Genomic DNA, 24,092 nt, shown 5'->3' on the forward strand with positions numbered 1-24,092 from the left:
CTGGCGCCTCCCGCGACGCTCTCGGGACTCCACCGTTAACGGCTCTCCGGGACCGGCGCTAGGCGATGCCGCGCGGCTCTCACCGGCCGGCCGCCCGCGAGCGGCCGCCGCTGCCGTGGAGAAGGGCGGCCGCAGGCCCCCCCCCCGCCCTCCCCGCCATTTATAACTTGCGCCACGGCGCGATTGGCTGCGCGGGGCTGTGCGCTAGCCCCGCCCCCTTCGCGGTGGTGCTGCCGCCATGTTAGAGAGCGGGGAAGGGAGGGGCTGCCATAAAGCGAGCGGACGGAGGGGGAGCAATAGCGACAGCGGGCGGTGCATGGAGCTGGGGAAGGGGCAGCTTAGTGGGGGAGGAAGAGCAGGCGCGGGCTATAGCGCTCACTTCGCGGCGATAGGAGTCAATGGCGGATGTCGTGATCCCCAGTGGTGGCGAGATGGAGCCGGAGCAGCATCAGCGGACGGAGAAGAGCAGCAGCGCGGGCCTCCTCAGGCTGGAGAGCAATAGAGCCGCTGAGGACACCACACAAAATGGCGGACGCTCTGAGAGCGGTAGCGCTGGGGAGGCGCTGCTGGTAGCTGCTGTTGCTGCAGAGGACAAGGCCCCCCCAAACCTCAGCATCACTAGCAGCAGCCAGCGCAGGAGCAGCATCTCAACGGCACATGAACAACAGCAGCAGCAGCCGCCCAGCGATGTGTTGGGGGGGCCTCCCCCTCTCCCTAAGCCCCCAGAAGACCTGCCTGTTAGGAGGAACTTTCAGATCCCCAGGAAGAGCAGAGAAAAGAAAGGTTGTTCCTTCCCTTTCCCTCCCTTCTCTCCCTCACTCCCTTCTTCATCTTATTCATTAGGCAGGCTCTTTATGCACCTCACACAGCTGCATGCACAATCCTGCGGGTGTGGAGGAGGCTGTGGCATGGCTCGGACTAGTGAGGCTGCTGGGGATAAGATTTTTAGCGTCAGGGAGGCTTTTACATTCTTTCCTCTCCCCACCCCTTCCTTTTTGTTTGTTTTTTTTTAATTATTTTTTTTTAAAAAAATATACTCAAGGAGAAAAAAAAAACCGAAAAACTTGGCTTGAATTTCAGACCGTTGCTTTAAAAAGACGGAAAAGCTGGATGCGATCAGGGTGGGCTTGAGAGTGTTGATCCTTGCTCTGCTTCTGGAGACGCAGTTGGATGCAGAGAAGATGGTTCTCTGGGATGCACGCACGGACATGCTGCGAAGATGATTCGCTTTTCTCTTACCCCGTCCCCCTCTCTGTAGGAGGGGGGTGTATTCCTGTTTAGGGTAAACTGGCAAACACTGAGTAGAATTTCACTTCAGTGATACGAAGAAGACAGTTATTTCTTACTTCGTCAAAGATCCTCACTTGCAGGAATGAAACAAGCATCCCACATTCATGTGCCTCGTGTTGGAAGTGTGCCTCTTCCAAGAGCTCTGGGTTTTGTATGTTGCTTTTCACGTCACTCTTCTTCTAAAAGCTTGTGGTATCTCTTGCTTTCTGTGAGACACCATTGGCTTCTACTTACCCTTTATTTTGTTAAGTGGCCTTGAGGTCACGTCTTGCCTTCTCCCTGAAACTTATCTCAGTTCTTGAGCTTTTGCTGCTTGCAGTCAGTAACTTGATATCTAATCATCACAAAAAACCCTGTTCGCATAGGCTTCTAGTTCTTCAGAGAAGAGTATAAAATTTAACTTCTTGAAATGCTTTCTTCTGTAAGGAGGAGATGAAGGTAGGTTTATTTCATTATCCAGCCTTTCCCCTTCCCTCCTCCTATTTATGGCCGTAATTATTCCTTTTCTCCTTTTCTTCCCTCTTCCCTTTCACCACTGCTCAAGGGGGGATAGCAGTTTGGCAGAAGTTCATTGTGGCAGAAGTGAGAAGGACTGGGTTGATTTGGAGGAAAAAAATTATAGCTTCTTGTTACTCATCTGATGGAAAATGTCTGGATAAAACATGGTGCCTCTTGCACTTCCGTATCTCTAAGCCAAATATGATTACTTTTGAATTCCTTTAACTATAACTCAGAAATGCTTAGTGCTTAACCACAGACATTTGAAGTTCCTGTCTAGCACTTGGTACCAGTGTGAATGAAAATCTGTGAGATATCTTTTTAGATCATCTAGTTCGTCATTTGCCTATGCAGAGCCATCTTCCCTAGTGTGTAAAAAGTTTCAGAATGCATAGGTCAGGCATTGGACATCTGTTTCTTCTAGGGTAGGAGGAGAAACTATTCTTACCCTATTGCTGAAAGCGTCTTGCAAATGTCAAGATTATTTGACCCATTCTTACAGGCTTACAGAAGACTTCTTGGACATTTCTCTTTAATCATACTTGTCACTTAAAGTTCCCAAAATTCTCGAAACAGACCTTTCTGCAGTCATCAGTGTTTGTAGGCTTGTAATTGCTAAAGCTTTCTCAATTGTTGGTGTTACCATGTGATACCATAATACAAAGTGCTATGAGAGAACATGTTATAGACAAGATGAGCAAAAGTGGGCTAGGATAAAAACATACAACATGATCTTTTAGGAGAACTAAAGTGCTGTTAGTATTGATGTTGGTATTTGAGAAATGATGAAATTCTGGAACTAATCCAAAAAATCAGGATATTAGCAGTACATGGATAATCTGACAGTTTAGGAACATACAGTCAGAATTTAATAGCAATTTTCAAATACATCTTGTTAAATAAGAAATATTAGTGTAATAGCTGTCTCTGTCAAAAGAATTTGCTTGGCCAGATTCTAAATTTCAGCATGAAGCAATACATGTGGAAGTATCATCTGTCCTGGAATTGTTCTGGTTTTTAAACCTCCATTTTATTCTTTTGACATACCATCTAAAGAGGTACCTGCTCTCTGATTGTGGAAGACTGATCTCTCATTTACAAACTATAAAAACTACGCAAGAGGAAATAACTCTGTTATCAATAGCGGGTGGGGTTTTTTTCTTTCCTTTTTTTTTAAAATGCATATTGGGAGCAAGTTTTGACTATGAAACAATTAAAAATTGTGTCTTCAAAATGGAGATGAAGGGGGCAAAAATTCCAGAAAACAGATTTAGCTGTTTATTCAGCCTTTTGGAAGTTAGTCTTCAACTAGAGTTGGAGATAAATGAAAGAATTAAAGGCCAACAGAAAGAGCCATGTTATTGTGGAGAAATGCATCTTTTGAAGAAACATACTTTTTAAACTAACTGCAGTTGGTTGTCAGGAAGAATCTTGCTTGATTTCCTGTTTTTTCCTAGTGGAAGATTTCTGGAAAACTATTTTTAAAGACTGCTGTCCATGAAAGTTTTGTGTGTGTGCGCGTTTATGCATTTGTTTTCCTGCTGAAGAGCAAACTGTCTTAAAAGTTTTTTGTTTTCTTGATAAACACATTTAGCAGCAGGGCGCCATGATCTCTTGGGTTGCTTAGCTCTTCTTATTGTGGCACTACAGCCAGTGGTCATAGCCTCTTCTAATTGGATCATCACATCTCAGGTGACCAGATCTACTTGGCACTTCAAAGATGATTTTCCTTTAATAGGATGAGGGAAAAAGTGTTGGAAGTTAAAGCAGCGGAAGAGTGTCTTTTAACTTACTGAATTAATTTTTTAGGGTTGTTGTCCTCATACGAAAAGGCAATTTAAAAAATATGCTCAAATAACCCCCGTGGACTTACGGGGCTGCTTGTTAAGAGTGCACACTTGTTTCCATATTTTCCTGAATTAGTGAGTCCTGTTTTCTTAGGTTAAGTGAAAAAAGGTCTTGCTTTTGTCCACGAAAGTCTCAGCAGTCTTTGCTTGGAGGTCTAGGCTGTCTCTTTTCTGCTTCATATTTGATATTTTCTTGTGCTTTGTCTTTTTGCTTCTCATTTGTCTCGTATGTTTTTGATAGGGCTACTTATCCACTATTCACTTTTTCTTACGCAAGGATTTGGTTAAGCAATCTTTGAAGTAGGTAACTACTTAAAACCTGTGTGAGAGAAAGACATCCCAGGCTGAATAAATCACATAAATAACTACAGTACTATGCTACATCAATGCTGCAGATTCTCAGTCTTGGTCTTAAAAAATGAAGACTTGTACTTGTCAGACTTTGTGTAGTAGGAAGGGTTGTTTTTGAAGAACACTAACATTCTACTGACTTGTAATAAAAGAAACAATTTGCTTGTATTCACTTAATGGTTAGTCCAGGATTCCTGACAGAGAATGCCACTGCCTTCGCTCTTCCTCACATTGTGGTTTAAAAACAAAAGAACCAGCCAGCTGGGAAGAAACAAAAACTCAGCCAACTCCAGCTTCAGTGTTCACAAGTTGAAGCATTGAACAGCTCTGAAATAGAAATATTACAGCCTTTACAGGATTACGTGTGTCCAAATATGCATTCTAATATTGGTCCCTAGACTAGGTATTATATTAACTAAACCTAATTTCTACCAGTAAATAAATAAATCAGTGAATACAGTGGGTTGAAACTAAACAAACTTTTTTTTCCTACTGCTGAAGAAACTGTCAAAAACCATAATCATTAACTTGTATATGTTGTAAGGATCCTACAAATTAGTCCTTGCATGAATATGTTTAATTTACACAGGTCACGAAAAGAGCAGTACACCCATGTCAAGTGACATAAGTGCACACACTTCCAGACTTTGAAGTGATCTGGGTACTAGAGATAAGCTTGATTACCTCATCTGTCGGATATGAACATAAGATTTTATGACTGCTATAGATTACTGGATTTAGAGATTTTATTTTTTTTCCCCTTGGTTCTAAATGTTCTGTAAATGAAGTACAAACCCTTACGTAGTCACTGGAACTTTTTTGGAAATAGCTGTCCTTTAGCATTTCTGTCCATGCTTAGACAAATTGAGAAGTCCTGCCTTGATATTTACCACTTTAAGTAATGTTTCAGTAATGTTAAAGAGGATGTGGGGACAGTCTCTTAATACTGATGGGTCCTTACAAAGCCAGGAAGTCTTCAGTGTCTAAAATTCTGGGAGAACAGGGAAAGTAGATTTGATCCTATCATGAAGCACATGATTAGTGTGTTTGAGGAGTCTTACTCAGGAGTCTTACTCTTTTTGACTGCTGTATATGGTAGATTATTTGAAATTCAGAACTCTTCAAGTGACTTAATTTTTGCTTTTTCATTATACTTCTGCCCAAGAGATCTTCCTTTCTCCGTCACTTGCCAGCTAAGATATACAATGCAATATATTTAAAATTAGCAGGCTGCCCTTGAACAGGAAATGCATTTGAATTTTTTTCCACTCAGGAGAATGTCTTTTATTTAAATCAATTGACAATAGTGTTACTGTTTTTTTCTCTCTAAGAGTTTTCATCTGAGTTAGTAGGTGCTGTCTAGTTCTAAAACCAAGAGTAGATTGTCTACCTGTAATTAATATCTATGAAAAAGTGGCAGTCAGTAGGTTTTGGAAATACAGTTTGATATTTATAATTACTCTTCAGAACATAGTTTCATTCTTGTTCCTTCCTTTTTGTGTTGGTGTGACAATGGACAACATCTGATCATCAAGCCAATCACTTAAACTAATTTATGCAGGTAGCAAGATTATCTGGATAATTTCTATTCTTTTTGCTTTGTTTTGAGTGGATGGTGCAAATCAGAGAAGAAATACATAGTAAAATTTTTGGATTGTTAGGCATTTTCTTACCAAAATGTGCATGTTAGATGTTATTCTTGGACTGATCTGATAAATCAGATAGAATCAGTTTTGTTTTAGTGTTCTACATGGCATGTGTGCCCAGGTCCTTTAAAATACTTTGGCTTAGATCTGTGTTTCCTACAAGGATAGGAACATCTCTTTTTTTTAGCTTCACTAGTGTCTCTGGTGAAGTACAAGAAAGTGTATTCCTGAATAATGAATAACAAAAGCAGGAAAACTTACTTTCAGTCCTCTGCTAAGAAATTAAGTAATAAACACAAGAAAAATCCCATCTACCCTTGCTGGAAATCTAGTTACTTTATTACCAGTGTTGATTTCAACACTCTCATTTACTGTATTCCGTAATTTAAGGGATGAAGTGGAGCCGTTCCATGAAGATATTGAGAGCTAATTATTGTGTAGTTGTTTGTAGGTTCTTCCTAATCGAAGAACAGGGAGCCTCAGTGCGTTCTGGTATGTCTGTATCTGCTCACTCTTCAGAATTTTACACAAAGCAAGAAATACTTAAACAGCAATCGGAAGGTAGTTAGCAATATTTGAAAACCTAGCTGACAATATTTGAATGAATGACGTGATTTCAGTCCTTGTAGCAACATGCCTCTTCCTAGAACAGAGTGTAGGAAGTAGGCAAGACATTATCTGTGGTTTGTGGTCACTCTTTCGTGTTAGTCCTGTAGAGTTTTCTACTTAACTGGGTTCAGCCATAGGAAGTGGGTTAGGATAGATGGATTATGCATTTCTAGCGAGAAAGAAGGAAAAGGGGGACACAGTTGTCTTTGTTAAGGAAACAGGAAATTTGGACAAACGGCTGGTGTTGGTAAACCTCAGCCTTAACTAGTCTTTTCAGTCAAAAGAGGACCTGGCAGTATAGGAAACTGCCATTACACCCCTAGGGTTTAATAACTCCTTGTCAGAAAGATCTGACTATATGCTTGAGGAAGGGGATGGGATTGGATGGAATAGGAGGTGCTTTTCCAGTGTGCATATTTCAATATTAAGCCTATTTTGTGTTTTACTGGTAATGTTTCTCTCTGATACAAATGCATTCAATTTTAATAGCTAGATTTGGAATTTCTTTCACTTCCAATTGTCTTTTACTCCCAGATTGTTGTCAGCCTTTCAGGAATGAAGGCATTGCTACTGAAAGGGAATCTGTATCACTTTTGTAACCTTCCACTCTTTTAAAATCACTTGTTCAATATTGTTGGTGTTGGAATTACTGTTTTATTTTGGTTAACAGAACTGGTATCACATCATAAAGTATGTGCCTAGATGCACATACTAGATAACACATAAATAAATTCAGTTTTTATTTAGAACATTTGTTTTATATTTAGGTTAATTCAGTTAATATTTCCTGTTAAATGAGGAAAAGATTGCCATCTAAATCTATTAGCATCTTTCTTAATGAAGTCAGAGATGCATTGTGAAGATGTAATTCAATTTAATTTGCTGTTGGAATAACGGTAAATTGTTTTTTATGTGAGGCAAGGACTGTTGCAGTTCACTCTTAACTGTTACAGCTTCTTGAGGTTTTGGGTGGAGGTGGTTTCGATTTACTTTTGTAGAAGGCAGTAGGCCTTCCTACAAAAAAAGCAGAAGCAGTCACAGAAATACCTGATGGGAACATTTACTGTCTGAAGATTCTAACCACCATAAAGGTACTGCTCCTTTTCAGAGCATTTTTGAAGTTCCTCTGGGGAAGAACATGTTTCATGCTGAACTATTTTGGTTCCCTTGGGAGTATTATTTTCCTAGGCATTACTCTTGAAATCTGTGCTCTGACTCTTTGCTAGCTCGTGCTCCAGTTGCTCTTCTAGTCATTTTGCCCCACTTAGTACCCAAATACGAATGAAGTATGGAGAGGAGAGAACTTTGCTGTGCAAACTTAGGCAGAAATTTGCCACAAAGGTAAATCTATGTCACAACAAATAAAGGGCATTTCTTTTAAAGCAGTTGTCATAAGGGATAAGATCATAAGGCTGAAATGTAGACAGTGCTTATTGGACATATGTTTTAAGATGGTATGGAATTTGTCCATATTTAGCCTGATTGCCATAAACAAACAAACAAAAAACCCTTCATGGCTCTAAGGAGAGGCTAAGCTGCAAAAAAGTTGTTGAGGTTTTTATTGAAACAATTTGTTCCTGGTTCTTAAAGAATGAATTATTTTAATTAAAAGTGTTTTACAGTATATTTCAGTTGCCTTCAAAGGGTAAATTCACAGTTGTTGAGTACTTCTCTTGTAAACTTTAAAGGACTAGCTGTTCAAATGTAATATTGAAACGAAATATTTTTTTTATGCTGCTGTAATTCTAGACAACTTTAATTTTAGCTTCCTAGCCTAAGTTCCACAAAATAGTTAATACAGTCCAAAACATCTAAAAAGGGTCATGAACCATTCAACTATGAACTATGGATGAACTGGAAAACTTGTCTGCTGTATATTGGTGCTTATTGTCTTACTTCTCCTTTTATAGCGCTTTTTCAGCCAGTAGCTATGGGCTCTCGAGAATTTGAAGATATAGTGAAAATTCTGCATTCGTCTTACCTGGAACCAAGTTCAGTGGCCAATTTTAACTACAAGAGAGCCAGCCTAGTTCATAGTGAATTGTTGGAAAAGGAAGTAAGTATATTTATGACTATGAATAAGGTAAAAGTCAAATGAATTTTACTTTTTTTTCCTGATTCTACCGAAGAGTATTTTTATGGTTATGTGCTTGACATTTAACTGCAAAACCACATCTGAGAACATAATATTTTTTCGAGCAAGTGTTACTACTACGTAGACATAAAATCTTACTATATGGATACTCAGAAAAAGAAAGATTAAGAGAAAAAGTGTGTTAGGGACCTGTTGACTGTGCATTTTTTTGTTTTCCAAATTTAGCTTTTGTCTCTTCTTAACATTTACGTTTTATATTTAATAACGTGTAGAAGAGGTCATGGTGTTATATTTGAAAGGTCAGATGTGTCTTGTGAAGTGTTTTGCCTGATACTGAGCTACTATCTAACTTTGTCATTTTCCACGAAGTATTACATAAATAAGCTAATTCTTTGAAGTAGTAAGTCAAGCAGTATGATTAGCTTTAAAGTTGAAGCACTTCTGCTGTACCATATCTTATATCTCTTTAAAAAAAATTCCAGCTTTGATTTTCGTAACTCTAAAACAGATTATTTCATTCAGTTTTCAGCCCCAATTTCAAGAATGGTGTAACAGAATATATGATTGGTTTGTTGAACTTTTTTAGATAAAAACTGAGGCGTTTTTTCCCCCAGGGTTATACCTTTATTGGTACATGGTTATAGCTCAGATACTGCAGCTGAAGAAGACCACCACAGTAGCAGTGAGGTGCAAATGCAAAATTATGTGCGCTATGTAAGAGATAATGATCTTTCTTAAAAAGAGAATAAAGGTTGTTTCTGGAATGAGGTTGAAAGGTAACCTGGAAGGCATTGAGGTGGATGCTTCTTCTTGATAAGCATGCTACAAAAAACATTTTAGTGTCACTGCACAGGTTTGCATGAAAAATATATCTTTCTTAAGAAAATACCTCAGCAGATTAGATGAGTGTTATTTCTTATGTGTATAAAATCTTACAGACTGAATTTTAGTATACAATTATATCATTCAAGTTACCTTTTGTATATTTTTCTGTACTTGGATCTGCTAACATAGATGGGGTCTTCAAACAGAGATACCGAGACATAAATGCAGTAGCAGTTATCAGTTTGGTTATGTTAAGCACTTACTCTCGTAACAGTTCACAGAAAAACGCAGGGAGCTGAAATTTGATGGTCGCCTAGAAAAAGAGCTTTCTGAAACCTATGGGTTTCTGATGGTTGATCGACCTCAGGTAAGAAAACAAAATTGCATATAAAATGCTTTCTTTTTATGTTAATTAGAGGTGTTTTCTCAAGTCAAATGTTTTTATCAGTACATTTGTTGTTAATCTTAAAGTTATGTCTTCAAAATACAGCACTGATCCATGTAGAAAGATGGGAAGGAGGAATGTTACTATGTCACAGTTTAAATCCCTTATTCTTTGTGATTTTTTTTTTTTATACATCTCAGCGAAATAGTCTTCTCTGCTTAGGCTCTGATTTATAGAGGAACATGTATATCTAGGGATCTTGGGGGTGTTTTTTTGTTGTTTGGTTGGTTTTTGTTTTTTTGAGAGGCATCAAGAGGAAGAAAGAGAACTTAAAACTACTTCTAACGTGAAGACAGCCATAGTTAACTTTCTGCTTTCTTGTATGTACTCATGAGACTTATTATTTAGGCAAGAAGTGCAACTTAGTAGATAGACCAGATGATATGTAGATCCATTTTTAGTGAAATAGCCTGCCTCAAGTATGCATTTGTCCTATAAAACCTTCCTTAATACTAGGAAATGTACATTATCTTTTGGGTCTCTGTCAGTTTTTTCAATTGAAGTCATGAAAAGGGAGGATCTGTGCTTTTTCTGTCATTGTAGAGACAAGATTTCAACAGTTCATTTCTGTTTATTAAAAACAAGCAATGCTCATAAAGTATGCTTAAGGTCTAGAGAAGCAGTGTTTTTACATATGGTTAAATCTGTGCAACTTCTTTGTACTGAGTGCTCATGACTCAGTTTAACAATTTATATAGAGTTTAGAGTAGTCTTAGCTTGGGGTGATTTTGTTTTTTAAGTTGAATCAGAATTCCGTAATAATGTTTTGTATTGTTTTGTTTACAGTCTGGCCTTCCTGATAGATTTACTTGAAAAGTAATAATGTCTGTTCTCTTCAGGTCCAAAGCATATGTGAAAAGGGGCTGCAAGTGGGCCACTCCAAAATAACAATTCTTGGCAGCCCTTCCATGGGTAACTATCTTCTGATTGTATACATTGGCGTTATTCATTGTGACCTGGCAGATAAAGTGATATAATTGTTTAAGCTTTCTGTCTGTTTTGTAGCACTTACTAGAGCAAAATAATGGCTAGGTGTTTTTAGCAAAAGAAACTGACTGCAGAACATTATTTCATTGCCCTGTTACTAGCTACAGTTACTTGATCTATTGCATTCAGCTTGACCAACAAACAGCAGTGCTTGTTTGAGGCCTTACAAAATTATGTTTGAAGTTTTGAATAGCAAATCATTTTACTTTCCTCCTCCATGCAAGTTCAACTTCACAATAGCAAACCAACATACTCTATCAACAGTGTAATGTGAAAGATGGCTGAAGATGCCACTGTTTTCCTGCCTTGTTTTTCAGCAAGCAGTTGGAGATAGTTCACTGCTTATATCCATGTTGTGCAAATGGCTGTTGCACAGAGGGGCATCAGCTGTTAAAAGAATTGAAAGCAATGTCTGTGTAACTGTTGTGTAGGGCTTGTTTGCTTGATTACAATACTTCTAGTAATGCAGCAATGTTGTTTTATTGTGTTATATTATGCTGTGGTATTTCACGTGGATATAAAAGTAAGAGTTGGTCCGAGAAAAGAATTTTTCTTATGTGTCTAAATCGCGAGTTGTGAACATACGCTTATGCCTTTCCTTGATTATATTACTGAAAAATTGTTGTATCTTCATTGACTGGAAGACATTGAGCTTTAGTCTCTTGTAGTGCTTCTTATGCTTCTAAACCAACATTTTAATATTCAGTATAATGTGTTTTTTTTCTGTACTCCTCTCAGGTGTATATATCTCCAGGTATGCTGATTTATTGCAAGCTAATCCACTAGAAGCTGGAGCAACTGGAGATGTGATTATTTTTAAAATTATAAAGGTAAATTTATCTCATGTTCTTGAAAGACTGTATAGCTTACTGATATAAAAGGTTTTTTTAACCTTACTTATTACCTCCATTCATACAACTGTCTGCTTACAGAGAATCTAAAAACCTTCTGGGTTTAAAATCTATGTTGACATTGAGTTTAAATAAAGAATAGTAGATTTTTATAAAGAGCAAAAATATACCTTTTCTCTGAAAGTATGAAGAGAATGTGCTCTCATAAATGTCTTTTTATTGCTTGTTTTCTTTTTCTTGCTCTTACTTCGTCTTGCACTTGAAGCAGCTTGCCAGTCCTCAGGGAAAAGCTAATGTTTATATTTGTGTTTTATTACAGGGAAAAATGAAAAGCATATATGACCACATTGGTGTGAAAGCAATGGAATCAACAGTAAAGAGTGCATTAGATCCAACCCCAAAACATGAGTGTCATGTTTCAAAAAATGCAAATAAAGTAACTTCCTTGTTGGCTTACAGAGCATATGAACTTACTCAGGTAGAAGAAAACTGAGCATGCGTTAACTTATATAAGAACTTTAAAAACAGATCTTCTAACCTGCTGAATTCCTTGAAGTTTTAACCAATGCTGAACGTGTCCTCTAAAGCTTCAGACTAGTGTATGTTCAACAATAGCTCACAGCTATTGCCCATAACAGCCTGTTATTAGGAATTACAGAACAAGATGTCAGCCTCTCGTATTTACCTGTTTATATACCTACTGTCTTTTGGAACTGATGGAGAAGTTCTCCTTCAGATTAGGAATAGGAAATGGCTAGGCAATGTACATGGGATGGGATATTGGTTGGGAAGGAGAGAAAACTAATACCTGAAGTTTGAAGTGCAAAAGTGGAACTGGCTAGTGGACATTAAATGAGACTCCTAAAGGGGAAAACATTGGCTAGGAAAGAATAGTTCTTTTCTTTATTTCTTTTTCTCCTCCTGAATTTTCAGATTTGAAAGTGGTGAGGGAGAATAGAATTAGTTCTGAATCTCTCTATTCATTTGCTTATTCCATCACTATTCAGTGCTTGTCTACATTCTGCTTTTGCAGTCAGATTAGTCTATCAGCTCCGCAGATTTCAGACTGCTTACTATAAAGTATTCTGTTTAATATTACAGTTTCCATTGATTTTTATAAATCAGAGCTGATGCCAAAGCAGATGTCTAGGAAATTAATGTGTGGGGTTTTTTTTTAATTTTTCATCACAGAGAGCTTGCCTTAGTTAATGTTTTTCTTTCATATGAGATCTTCATGGCTGAAGAAGGAATGGAATCCAAAATTCACAACAGTATTTAGTTGTCTCCATGACAAAACCTTTTTTTTGATTGAATGTCCTTTTTATATCTATCAGTTAATATTTGGTATAATGTATTTCAAGATATTAAACTGTTTCACTTTGTTTATTCAAATATTTAATCATGAGGTAGATTTAATAAACTCGTCCTGTGCAACAAAGAGCATGCCTTTCAGAGAAGAAAGGTCATGGACGATTAGAGTATTTACAAAATATAGTTTACCAGATTTCTAATTTAACATTATGTTCACTTCATTTTTAGTACTATTTCTATGAATATGGCTTTGATGAGATAAGACGAAGACCAAGACATGTTTGTCCTTATGCGGTTGTTTCGTTTACTTACAAAGATGAAATGGTGCAAGTACCGAAATTCTTGCCCACATCAAGGTAAGCTAGGAAGTGAATTTCAGAAAGAGGGCATTCAACATGAAGAATTTATAACTATAGATAATGACCTAGAATTGGTTTGGATGAACAGCTCTGGAATGCACAGTTATATCATAGGGCCTTAGTGTAATAAATATTTCTATCTCAAAGCAAGAGGTGCAGCTAGCTCTCTTGCAGCAAATATTTCTGCTGCTCTTCTGTCCTGTGGAATCTACCTAGAAGATGTCTTTTGCTCAGTAGTGGAAATTTTCAGACATAAAAATGTTCATAGGAGTATCTTGGTTGTTCTAAAAAAATGTTTTATGGACTTTGTCACTGGACTCTTTGCTAGTATTTTCTTACTGGTTGAATAAGAAGTATCTAAACAGGCAGTTAATTAGAGATGTAACAGTATCCATACTGACGGGAAGGCACCCAAATGTGGGGACTCTACTACTCTATGTAGTGCTAAAAACAGCTATACAAGATAGCTAAAATCGGCCAACTTGTGGCAATGGTGGTAGCTTGATGTTAGCATGTTACTGGTGTTACTATTTGTTAGACTAAGTAAGCACCCTTAATGTAATGTTTAGTAGAGAGAAGCTTCTGTGTCAAGGTAGTCATTCTGTTTGTCTTCTCTTTTTGTTAGATCCAACAGCTTCAACACAGATAGAAGTACAGGTAAGAATATATTGAAATGTGTGTAATTGTGTAATACAGGCAAGGAATGTATTAGACTTTTTTTCCCATGTAGTTTCATTTGCATATAACCAGGATCATTGCTTAGTTATGTATACCTAACTTTTATACTGTACCATACCGATTACAGGGATATCTTCTTGATGTCAGAGGACTAACAGACACCTTCAGGTGTCTTCTGTTACCAGGGAACAACTGAACAATCAGAGTTTTTTTTTTTTTTTTTCTTTTTTTTTTCCTTCCTCTTCTACTTACAGCATAGTAAGAACTTACCTTCTATTCCTGATTCTGTTGTTCAGAGGCACTTCAAATGATATGATCTTCTGTCTTTCTTTTCTTTTGACCCTCATTCAAGCAAAATATTCTCAAGTGTGAAGGTGGTTGTCAGCAGAGGTAAGGAAAGAAGATATTGCCAACATTTGTGGAATGGGGACATAGACACAGGTCACTTACCAGCATCGTTTACTTTGCTCAGAGCAGGTCAAAAGAAGATAGCATAGCAAGCATCCTTTCTTTTACCTTTTAACTTAATATTTAACATACTATTTTCTACTAAACTGTATTATTTCCTCAAAACTGCTTTTGGAGATTTGGCAGCCTCTTTATTATCATTTTCTTTTGGTCTTTTGGTCCCTCCTAACAAGTGCTTTCACTTTAGTCTTTGCTTCTGTCTCCATCTGAATTTAGATAAAACTAACTATACGTTATGGAGGGGACAGCTCTGGAATAAAGGGAAACTTTTATGCCATGTTTCTTTGAAGTCAGCAGCACGTCCTCACCTTCCATGCAAGCTGTGAGTATTACTGTTTAAAGAATAACATTTAAAAATATTGCTGTGTTAAAACTCTCTTTATTCAAGACTGGTGAATTTTGGAGGCAGTATATTTAATTGAAAGGCTAACATGTACATTGGCTAGACATTTTTTTTTTTTTTTAAACATGTCAGGCCAGACTCTTGAGTCGCTTAGGGATGTCCAGAGCTTGTTTTATGTTTATGTATGCAACCATTTGTCAGCCTAGTCTCTGTTTTTTGATTTGCTCAATTGTTTGATTTTTTTTCCTTTCTTTTAAATGACATGCATCCTTGCAGGTATAAGAACCCCTGACTCACAAGATAGCCCAAGGAATAGATTTTTAAGAGTAGATTTGATGATTCTTCCCTGATCAGTGGTGGTAGGACTAAAGAAAAAAAGATTTTTTTTTTAATTTTTCCTCCTCCTTCCCCATAACCTTTGTCTCCAGTCCAGAGAAGCTTGATATTGAGAAAGTTGTGAGCATTGATCAACTGAAGAAAAAAATTTCACCAGCATTGTTCTATAAAGAAACTTACCTAGGAGCAAAAGAAGGTAAGGAGTTAGCTTTATTTTTTAAATTTGGAAATTCTTAAAACATTTGTGAATTACAATTTTGTTTCTTTTTAATTTTTCTCCCTCTCATCATATCAGTGTTAAAGAACGGAATGTACTGTAGTCTTTATGAAGTTGTGGAAAAGTCCCGTTCTGGTAGTCACTTGGAGGGTTTACTGCAGAAGCTGGAGAAAGAGAAACTTGTGAGTGGCATAGATTTCATGATTTATTTTTTTGAAATAATTTTACTAATTCGTAATCTAGTCATACTAAAAGAATATCCAGGATCTTGCTAGAATTCCTTGGCTGGCATATTCTAGAATGTTGTATCATTGCACTGCTTTGCCGGTGGTAGAATTCAGCCTAGGAGGAGTAAGATACTGCTAGTGAGCAAACATCTTGATCTTTGGTTGTTTGAGACTGTGTATTTTTTTGCTTTTGCAACAGGTTCTTGTTAAACCACTTCTGGACAGAGGATTTCTTTTTCTTCTTTCTCCTTGGCAAATGACATCACCTTATGGTATGGACACTCAGCTTTTCTATGTTTGTTTTCTTCTTTTTTTCAGGGGTTTGAGTTTTTGAGTATTAGATCCTCTTTCAAAATATAGAAGGTGTTTTGTTCCTAACAGTTTTTATTTTGTTTTTATGTGCTAGAGCACCAAACTGGACGGTCCCGCATGCTGCATGCATTGTTTCTATTTCCAGAATCTAGAGGTGTAATCAGCTCAAGTAAGTTCATTTACTGCTGAAAGTGTTGTGTATCTGCTCATTTTAATCTAGTTCATGTTCTATTGAGGTCTTTATCTGTAATGGTATATAACCTGTTGGTGTAAACTGGGAAGAACAGAGTTAAATTGGTTATAGTTATGGTAATAGTGTCCAAAAACTGTTTCTTCACAGATGTCTTTACTACATTAGTTATTTGCTGTTATTTCATTCATATTTTAAAAAGTAAAACTTTACTAAGTTCTTGAGAGTGTGTGTGTGTGTGTGTGTTCTAGTAGAGCTGGACATTAGTGTTCCAACAGATCTATGTGTTAGGAATATCATTGCACTTCATAAATATGAGGGTGTGTATTATTGGTTTGGTTTGGAAATGCACCACTCACTGAGTAAATGAGCAAAGAAGATCTTGATATGAGCATATAATGACAGATGATTGAAATGACTTGGGTTCAGTATAGCTTGAGTGTTTCTGGATGAGACTTTAATCTGGTACAGTTGAAATTTTCAATGAGCAGTACTAGAGGCAGAATACACTCCTTTTTATCTTGCCGTGAAATAGTTAGAAGAATTTTAGTCAAAAACTAGCGCTTTTCCAGACATTTCACTCTTACAAAGAATTAAGATCACTGCAGCCCAAGTTCTTGTCCTAAGTTTTGGCTGCTTCGTGGATTCTTACTTCATTCTGTATGTCTCGTTACTTTTTAAATTTGAATGGGGAAAGGTCTGTGATGTGCACGGGGAAGATACTGTGAATGAAAGCAGGATAACTGGAGCTTCCTTGAGCTGCAATTTCAAAGATGTGATAACAGGATCTAACAGCTTACTGTTGCCAACAGTGGGAAGTCCTGCTCTTGGCCACATACCTGTATTGCTTACCTCATGTTGGGTCTCCTGTTGCAGCTCTTTGTTTTATTGAATTGTATTGATTTGCAAAGAAGTGAACAAGCAATATAGTTTTCTGTTGGGTTGCTAAGCTGAATCCCCTTCTAGAAAGGTTCTGGAAAAGAACCTTTGCCTTCTAGAAAAGTGGCAAAACGGATGGGGCAGGACTGCTTGGGAAGGGGTTATGCTTCCCTGTTTCTTGCAGCGAGCTGTTAGACAGCCAGTCGTTTGCTAAGCCTTCAAAGTGACCTCCTTTTAGAATGGCCGGTGAAGTGATTTAAATTGGAAATTACGTGTGTATCTAGGATACAGCTTACCACAAAACGATGAAATTAGTCAGTTCTTCATGAACATGCATAAGTTGACTCTTAAATAGACTTTAAGCTGATTACTTCACAAAAAGCTCCTTTCTTGGCTTGGGTTATCTCATCGTAGTCCTTCCAAACTGTGTTTCCTCAAATATTAACTAGACATAATTTATTTATAGCTTTATGATTTGATTTTAATGACAAATTAACTTTTCTCCTATGGCAGCACAAAAAAATGTTCCATTTGGAGCACAGAAAAATGCAACTGCAGTGGTGTTGCAGGAAAATCAGGAGATCGTTCCAGAATTCACAAAGTTTATTCAATCTCTACACTTTGCTTTAATCCAGTCTCGTAAGGACACTACTGCAGATTTCAATACTGTTGTGGAAAAGTATATAAATGAATACTTGAAAAGGTGCTATAGTGGCTCTGGAAAATACAGAGAATTTGTATTATATCCCTACGAATCACGGTTGGATGACAAAAAATTTCTTTATTCTGCTCCAAAAAATAAATCTCATATTGACAGCTCCTTGCAAAACTATATTTTTGGTTGTGAGGCATATCAACTACCTGTTTCGAGAGCTAAGGAACTGATGGAAGGAAATCAGAAACTTCAACAGTTCAGTCCCATCTCAGATTATGAAGCCACAGAAGACGACTCTGATTTTGCAAATGCAAAGACTGGGAAAAGAATTGGTTCAAAATGTGAAGCTTCTACTGCCAAGCGAAAAGCCCCTCATCCAGGAGATTATGATCCTGACAGACTCAAAGAGCTTATTAACTTAATCCAGTGTAGGAAAAAAAATGTGGGTGGAGAGTCTGATTCTGAAGACCTTAGAAATAAAAGTGGTCTGAAACGGCAGCTAGAAAAACAGTCTGAAAATTTGCGGAAACATTTTAAAATGACTGAATCTTCAGAGAACAGTTGTCAGTATGAAGGTAAGAAACACTTTGTTTCATTCCTCTTTAATATTTTAATTAGAAGTATATTGAAACTTTTTATAATTTGATTTTTTGCTAATTTGAGTATTTGAATACATGGTTTCTTCATTTAAACATTGACCTGAGATTTATCTATAAAGACGTAGTTTCTATTTTTATGTAGGTTGTCTTGTTCTAGAAAATATGTTAACAGCAGTTGTCATGGAAGCTCCGTTTGCTCCCTCCCTTTGGGAAGAAGGCTGACCCATATTAATAATTAATACATTCACACTGAAAATGAAAGTTAAACTTCTAAGCATGTACACAGTTAGTTTTGAATTAACAAGAAAATGTCCATAGCAGGATAATTGAAACAACTAAATAGTTTTAAGATGAAATTGATCAGATACTCTCTGATGCATAAAATCACCCAGAAAACCATTTGATTTCTGTTTCCTGACCCCTTTTCTGGGCAATGATACAGGTCCCCTTCAGAAAAGGGGACAAGGAGGGAGAAGGGTAGCTGGAAGAAGGAGGTAGTTTTATATTAACTGTCAGTTTTTCTGGTGTGTGCATGTGTTTACTTCAGAAGATAAATTAACTGATACTACGAATAAGTTTCCCTTTTGAGAGGAATAAAAAGATACTGGCATGTGGGGATGGAGGAGAGGGAAATGGAGGGTAGTTTACATGATAGTTTTTGCAATTCATGATGCTTCAGGTTCTTTTTACATTGATTACTAATGTAAAATACATGGCTGCATTTCTACCTGGATGAAATCAAAACAATATCTTTTTAAAGCTAAATTTTGATTTAACTCCCTCAGTTAACCAAAATACCACCACCTAGGATTTGAATTTCCATGGGTTTGTATAATCCTAAAAATAATCTGTTTGTCTTGCAAAAAATTTTACCAAAATATTGTGAGCCTAAGTAACTAAGCATGTTTTTTTTTTTTTTTTTTTTTTAATTAATTAGTCAAACATCACATAAATCATTCTATATTTCCTAAATAAGTTAGGGGCTAATCAGATTCTTAATGTAATTCTTTGGCCTATCTCTTTCAAAAAGAAAAATACCCATGATTTTATAAGGAAAGGTGAGAAAAGGCGATTAGTAGAAGAGTAACAGCTGTGTTTTTAAAGTTATGTTTAGTGTAAATCGAAGTGGTAAACTTTTATAATTCTTAGTCTAAAATAATTTGTAGAGATTAAGCATTAAGTTATTCATCAGCTTTTGGAGCAATAATGATAGAAAGGAGAGAACTAAATATTTTGCAGAAATCTTTTTCTTTCAGTAAGTGGGGAAGTATTGTGCAAAGTTTCTGTAAAAATGTAGTTTATAGGATGTGACTTCTGTTTAAATGTGAAATAGCATGGTATTGACTGATATAATGGTATTGAATGATACAATTATTTAATTGGGGATAAGACTTCTAGATCTAGAAACTGCCTTATCTTCCCTGTTGAAAATTTATAAAGAGTATAAATGTATGTATATTGTATGAACTAATGCTAAGGAGTGAGAAGGTAGTATGTATTTGGGGGTCTGGTTTTGCTTTTATTTTAAGACAGTAATGGATTACTTTTCCCCTCCTCCCCCCACCCTAAGGGGGCAGAACCTCGGAATCGCCACACTCTGTTTTCTCAATTATTACTGGTCTTGGTGGACATGATACTGACTTGAGGCAGCAAGATGTATCCGACCCTGCTGTTACTGACACACATGGCCTCATTAAGCTGCTTTTAGAAACACTAGCTAGTGCAGGACACTTGGATTCATCGTTGGCACGGTCTGTAAATCAAGCTTTAGGATTAAGCACTGATGAAATTGAAGAGGATCTGAGACAAAAATATGAATATGAATCCATTCCAGCACAGGACAAAGATGATCGTGAGCTTCCTAATACTGCTCAGGCTGAACATGTTAACTTTAAGGACCCACAGAGCCCATTGATACTGGACACTGATGCAGCATGTTTACCCTACCCTGTTGATGTTGATCTGCGGCTTTCAGCTAACGAAGTAGGCCTTGAACACACGCTACGTTTAAAAGTAAGTGAAACTGCCATGTAGGTAGATGCCGATAATGAATGTACTATTTTCCTAGATATTATCAGAATGAACGAAGAAATACTTCCAATTGTTGGACATAGATAAGTAGTAATTTTTTTAATGAAGAAGCTTTGGCTTGATAGAGTTGTGTGTAGAAAATACTGAGGGTTCTTAATTCTGAAAGATGAGGGGTGGATTTTCTTTCCTTTCTCCTTTCTCCTTTCTCCTTTCTCCTTTCTCCTTTCTCCAAAAGATATGTGTTCCTGGTTCTTTGTCTACTCTTTCTGTAAGAAATCTTAATTAAGAATATCAGAAAAATGTAAAGCAAACATGGCCAGTCTTCCACAGTCAGCTTATCAGTAACTGTCGTGCCTGGTGCTCTAGCAATAGGCAACAAAAACTTACATTCCATTACTGAACGTGGTATAATCATAAGCTTTACATGTTTGCTGAGACCAAAGCCTTGAAATTTTCTTCCATCTCTTGTAAAAATTAAATATTCTGGCTCTCACCTTGCTTACCAGGTTGTTGCATGGAACAGTTAGTGTTATCTATTACAGGGTTTGCATACTGCCTTCCTAGCTCTTCTGTCTTTTGGGGTGATTCTTGGTCTAGCTAGGGTATTAAGAATTTCTGAACATGAAAGAAAGTAAGGAGACATTTGAGAGCCTCACATATCGTTTTGTAGAATATGGAATGTAAGGTAGAAGGAGCTGCTGTTCCCTATGGACCCTCTCAGTGTAATGGTATTGGGGCAGGCCATTAGTTAGTTGTGATTTTTGATGCCCCACTCCACCCCGAAAAGATGACAGGTGGATGACAGCTGTGGGATGGCTCAGTGTCCTTTATTATTCTGTTCCTCTGGGATTTCCCTCTTTCTCTTAATCTTACAGACTGGATGCAGAGGTGGTTTGTCTATGACAATCTTGTCATTATTATGATTTCCCGTCTCAGTCACAAAAAAGGCATAAATTCTTCTTTCTTTTGTTTGGAACTATTCTACGGACCAGGCTCCTGCCACATCTGAGTTGAGATAATCTCTTTCTAAGTTTAGAAGTCCTCCTCATCCCCACAAAATGCAAACTAAAAATATTTATATCACAGGTAATATAATTTCAGGACCTTTTTCCACCTACTACTTTCTTGGTCATAATCAAGAAAGTAGAGGAAGTGAAACTGCATTCTATATTTGATATTTAGAGTTGACTGACGATGACTTAAACATCTTTACGCACAGGTGAGCAACAGTTATTTTAAAGAAGCAGAGTAAGAGTTGGGCTTCCTTTTAATGATAGCTGTGTCTCTTGTCTTGACAGAACAGATTGGTAAAACTAAGTCAGTTTTCCTTGGGAACTAAATACCCTTTGTATAAAAAAGAGGAGTGGGGAGTGGTTAGCAGCAGCTCACCCTGGCTGATTAAATTGCTTAGTCTTAACTTTGTGCAATTTAAGTTGTGTTAGTGACCTTTCCTGGTGATGGTACTTCAGGGTTAATAAAGTGATTCTTCATGCTTTATAATCCTAAAGCATCAAGCATGCTTTTGCTCTGATTGCAGTCCCTGCTTCAGTTTCAGAAATTGCTCTTGGCCCAGCTTCCCCATAGTATACTCTCTCCCCAACAAAGCAATATGGAGCAGGCATTTTACAGGACTGGAAAGTGCTGTTTGCTTTTATGCAGAAATGAGGATCTCATGGGCCTTATCTTTCAGTCTTGCACTGAGGAGATGGCAATGTGCTTGTTTCAGTGTCTGAATGAGAAGGAATTACTGACATGTTCATAGCAGAAGGTCTTTTATGTTGTATGGATAGTAAAGTTGATTGGGAGGTGGAATTGGCTTTGTTTTGCCATTTTTTTGAATTGGTGTCATTTCGGGTTTTATTTATTTTAGTGGGAGCACAGATGAATAATCCCTAACACTTAAAATCTTTTCTACCGCTCTTTCTGTGCCTCCTTTGTGCAGTGGTGTGGAGTAGATATGTCCCATGTATACTTTTCATGTTGGCATATAATTGTCACGACATCCTTTCAAGAAGGCTCTTGTGCTTAGGGCTCAGAGTTCCCGTGCCCCAGCTGTTCAGTGATGTTCACACTATTCTCTCTACACATGGGTTTTTTTATGGTCTCTGTAATTGGTACTTCTACATAAAGCCCAATTTCTAAGTCACTGAGCAGGAAAGAGTCTGTCCTACCTGTAAGTTATGCTTTTGGCTAAGAGAACTTTTAACCATCTGGAATTCAAGATGAAATTAGGTTGTTCAAGGATTTAATCCTAGTTACAGGTAGTTTCCTAATAACACTACTGTTTCATAGCTTTAGTCAGCTATGAAGACACAGCCTGAAAAAAGGCTAAGCAGCAGACCATTTTTCTAAACTATCTTTCCCTCTTCTCTGCCCCTCCCACCCCAGCAAAGTCTGTTCTGTTAGGCATGTGCCTAAGTCCCAAGGACTGCCTTGGGACTTAACGATAGACCAGTGTCAGAAATTATCAGATAGGTAAATGAAACCTGATTTAAATACTTCTAACTTTGACTTGATTTAGCTGAAGGCAAAGTTTCCGTTATAGTGGTGGACTCTGGTACATTCTTACTGCTCATCTGTTTAGTATTTGGAAGTTTGATAACTAAGTAAAACCACTTTTGAACTGAGAATTTTTATTGTTTTTAGGAAGCAAGCACTGGAAGTGTTAGTAGTTTTGAAGACTACAGTCCCTGTCCTAGTACACCTGTAGAACATGCTTATCGCAGGCAACATTCCAACTCAAATAATATAGGAGAAGTTGGAATGCACTGGAAACTTATTCCAATTACAGGTAAGAAGGGTTAATAACTCTTATGTTGCTGCAAGTAGTGAAACAAGACATGTTCTAAAGGTTTGTATCTTTGCTAGATCCCATTCTTGGGTCACTTGTGTGGGTACACAAGGATACGATGTACTGTGCAATTGTTTCTAATATTTGACTAATACAAAAATCTGCTGGACGAACACATTTCAGGTACTGGTGGATAAGGTTTGCTTTTGGTACATTCTGGCATAATTTAGAAATGCGAGTACTTGAGTATTTATCTGGTAAGGTGTGCAACCGTTTTGAATTCAGTGTTTGAACTTGAATCTTTCAATATAATCGCAACTGCTAATTTGGAAAAGTCATGAAAAATGCGTTATCCTTATACAAAGTGGTCCACTTCTTACTGCATCAAGCTCTTCTACTAGATGTGCTTACATGGTCTATGTCTTTATGTAAACATTTAAATCTTAAATAATGTTATAAAACGTCTACTTTTTGATGAGTCAACAGTATCAATTCTTGTGAAGACTTCTTAACAGCATGCATTTGAAGGATATGGAAACTGGGCAGTAGGAATAGTCATCAAGACTCTAAATTCAAGTCTGTAAATCAAGTCCTCTTAAGACTAATCCAAGATAGAATGGGTTAACTATATGTTCTGAGTAAAAAAAATACTAATTTCTGATAATCTTCTAGGAATATTGGATTCTGTCTTTTTAGATTCTTCTGATATCCACCCTGTTGTGTAGTTCTGCAGATTTCTTCTTTTTCCTTTTTTTCCCTTTTTTTTTCTTGACTGAGAGGGAGGAGGGCAGAAGAAATGCATTTCCCTTCACAGTATTCATAGACCTTTCAAAGAAATGGTAGGGAAATTTTGGATCACATCTTTTGCAACTTCTTAGTGTTAAACATCAAAAATCTGTTCTGTCATTTTGCTAAGTAACAGAGTACAGAGACTGCAAAGTTGTTCTTTTGCTCTTGGAAGAAATGGCTACTGGGCATATAGATGGACAAAGATATGGTTTCAGAGGTTACAAGCAAAATGGATGATTAGGCAGCTCAAAAATTCACATCGTAGGTACTGGATGTAGGAGATAATACAAGGGTTTGTCAGTTGACTGTTGACACTTTGCACAGTCATCTGTGAGGCTTTAGCGCTTCACAAATCTTACTAGAAAAATATTTTTTTTCTCTGAAGTCTTCTAAAATCTGCTGTTCTCCAGAGATGTAAAAGGCTGTCTTGGGCATCACTGGATTTCTTAAGTTTCTAGGAGAT

At 37.3% G+C, this 24,092-nt stretch overlaps 1 protein-coding gene across 5 annotated transcripts in view; it reads left to right on the forward strand.

Annotated features, from left to right (window-relative positions):
• The first annotated feature begins 328 nt into the window (after window positions 1–328).
• The window catches only part of TASOR (transcription activation suppressor), a 32,552-nt gene continuing 8,788 nt past the window's right edge, over window positions 329–24,092 (forward strand). For all 5 annotated transcript variants that reach the window (XM_062585875.1, XM_062585876.1, XM_062585877.1 and 2 more), the window contains exons 1-16: window positions 329–783; window positions 8,152–8,297; window positions 9,436–9,528; window positions 10,446–10,518; window positions 11,332–11,423; window positions 11,764–11,922; window positions 12,984–13,111; window positions 13,740–13,771; window positions 14,477–14,582; window positions 15,032–15,135; window positions 15,235–15,338; window positions 15,583–15,655; window positions 15,790–15,864; window positions 17,278–17,994; window positions 19,589–20,031; window positions 22,696–22,840. In XM_062585875.1, coding sequence (XP_062441859.1) covers window positions 399–783; window positions 8,152–8,297; window positions 9,436–9,528; window positions 10,446–10,518; window positions 11,332–11,423; window positions 11,764–11,922; window positions 12,984–13,111; window positions 13,740–13,771; window positions 14,477–14,582; window positions 15,032–15,135; window positions 15,235–15,338; window positions 15,583–15,655; window positions 15,790–15,864; window positions 17,278–17,994; window positions 19,589–20,031; window positions 22,696–22,840 — 2,875 coding nt within the window. In that variant the 5' untranslated portion in view covers window positions 329–398. The remainder of the gene's footprint in view (window positions 784–8,151; window positions 8,298–9,435; window positions 9,529–10,445; window positions 10,519–11,331; window positions 11,424–11,763; window positions 11,923–12,983; window positions 13,112–13,739; window positions 13,772–14,476; window positions 14,583–15,031; window positions 15,136–15,234; window positions 15,339–15,582; window positions 15,656–15,789; window positions 15,865–17,277; window positions 17,995–19,588; window positions 20,032–22,695; window positions 22,841–24,092) is intronic.

The sequence above is a fragment of the Rhea pennata genome, chromosome 12 (genome assembly GCF_028389875.1).
Source record: "Rhea pennata isolate bPtePen1 chromosome 12, bPtePen1.pri, whole genome shotgun sequence".
NCBI lineage: Eukaryota > Metazoa > Chordata > Aves > Rheiformes > Rheidae > Rhea > Rhea pennata.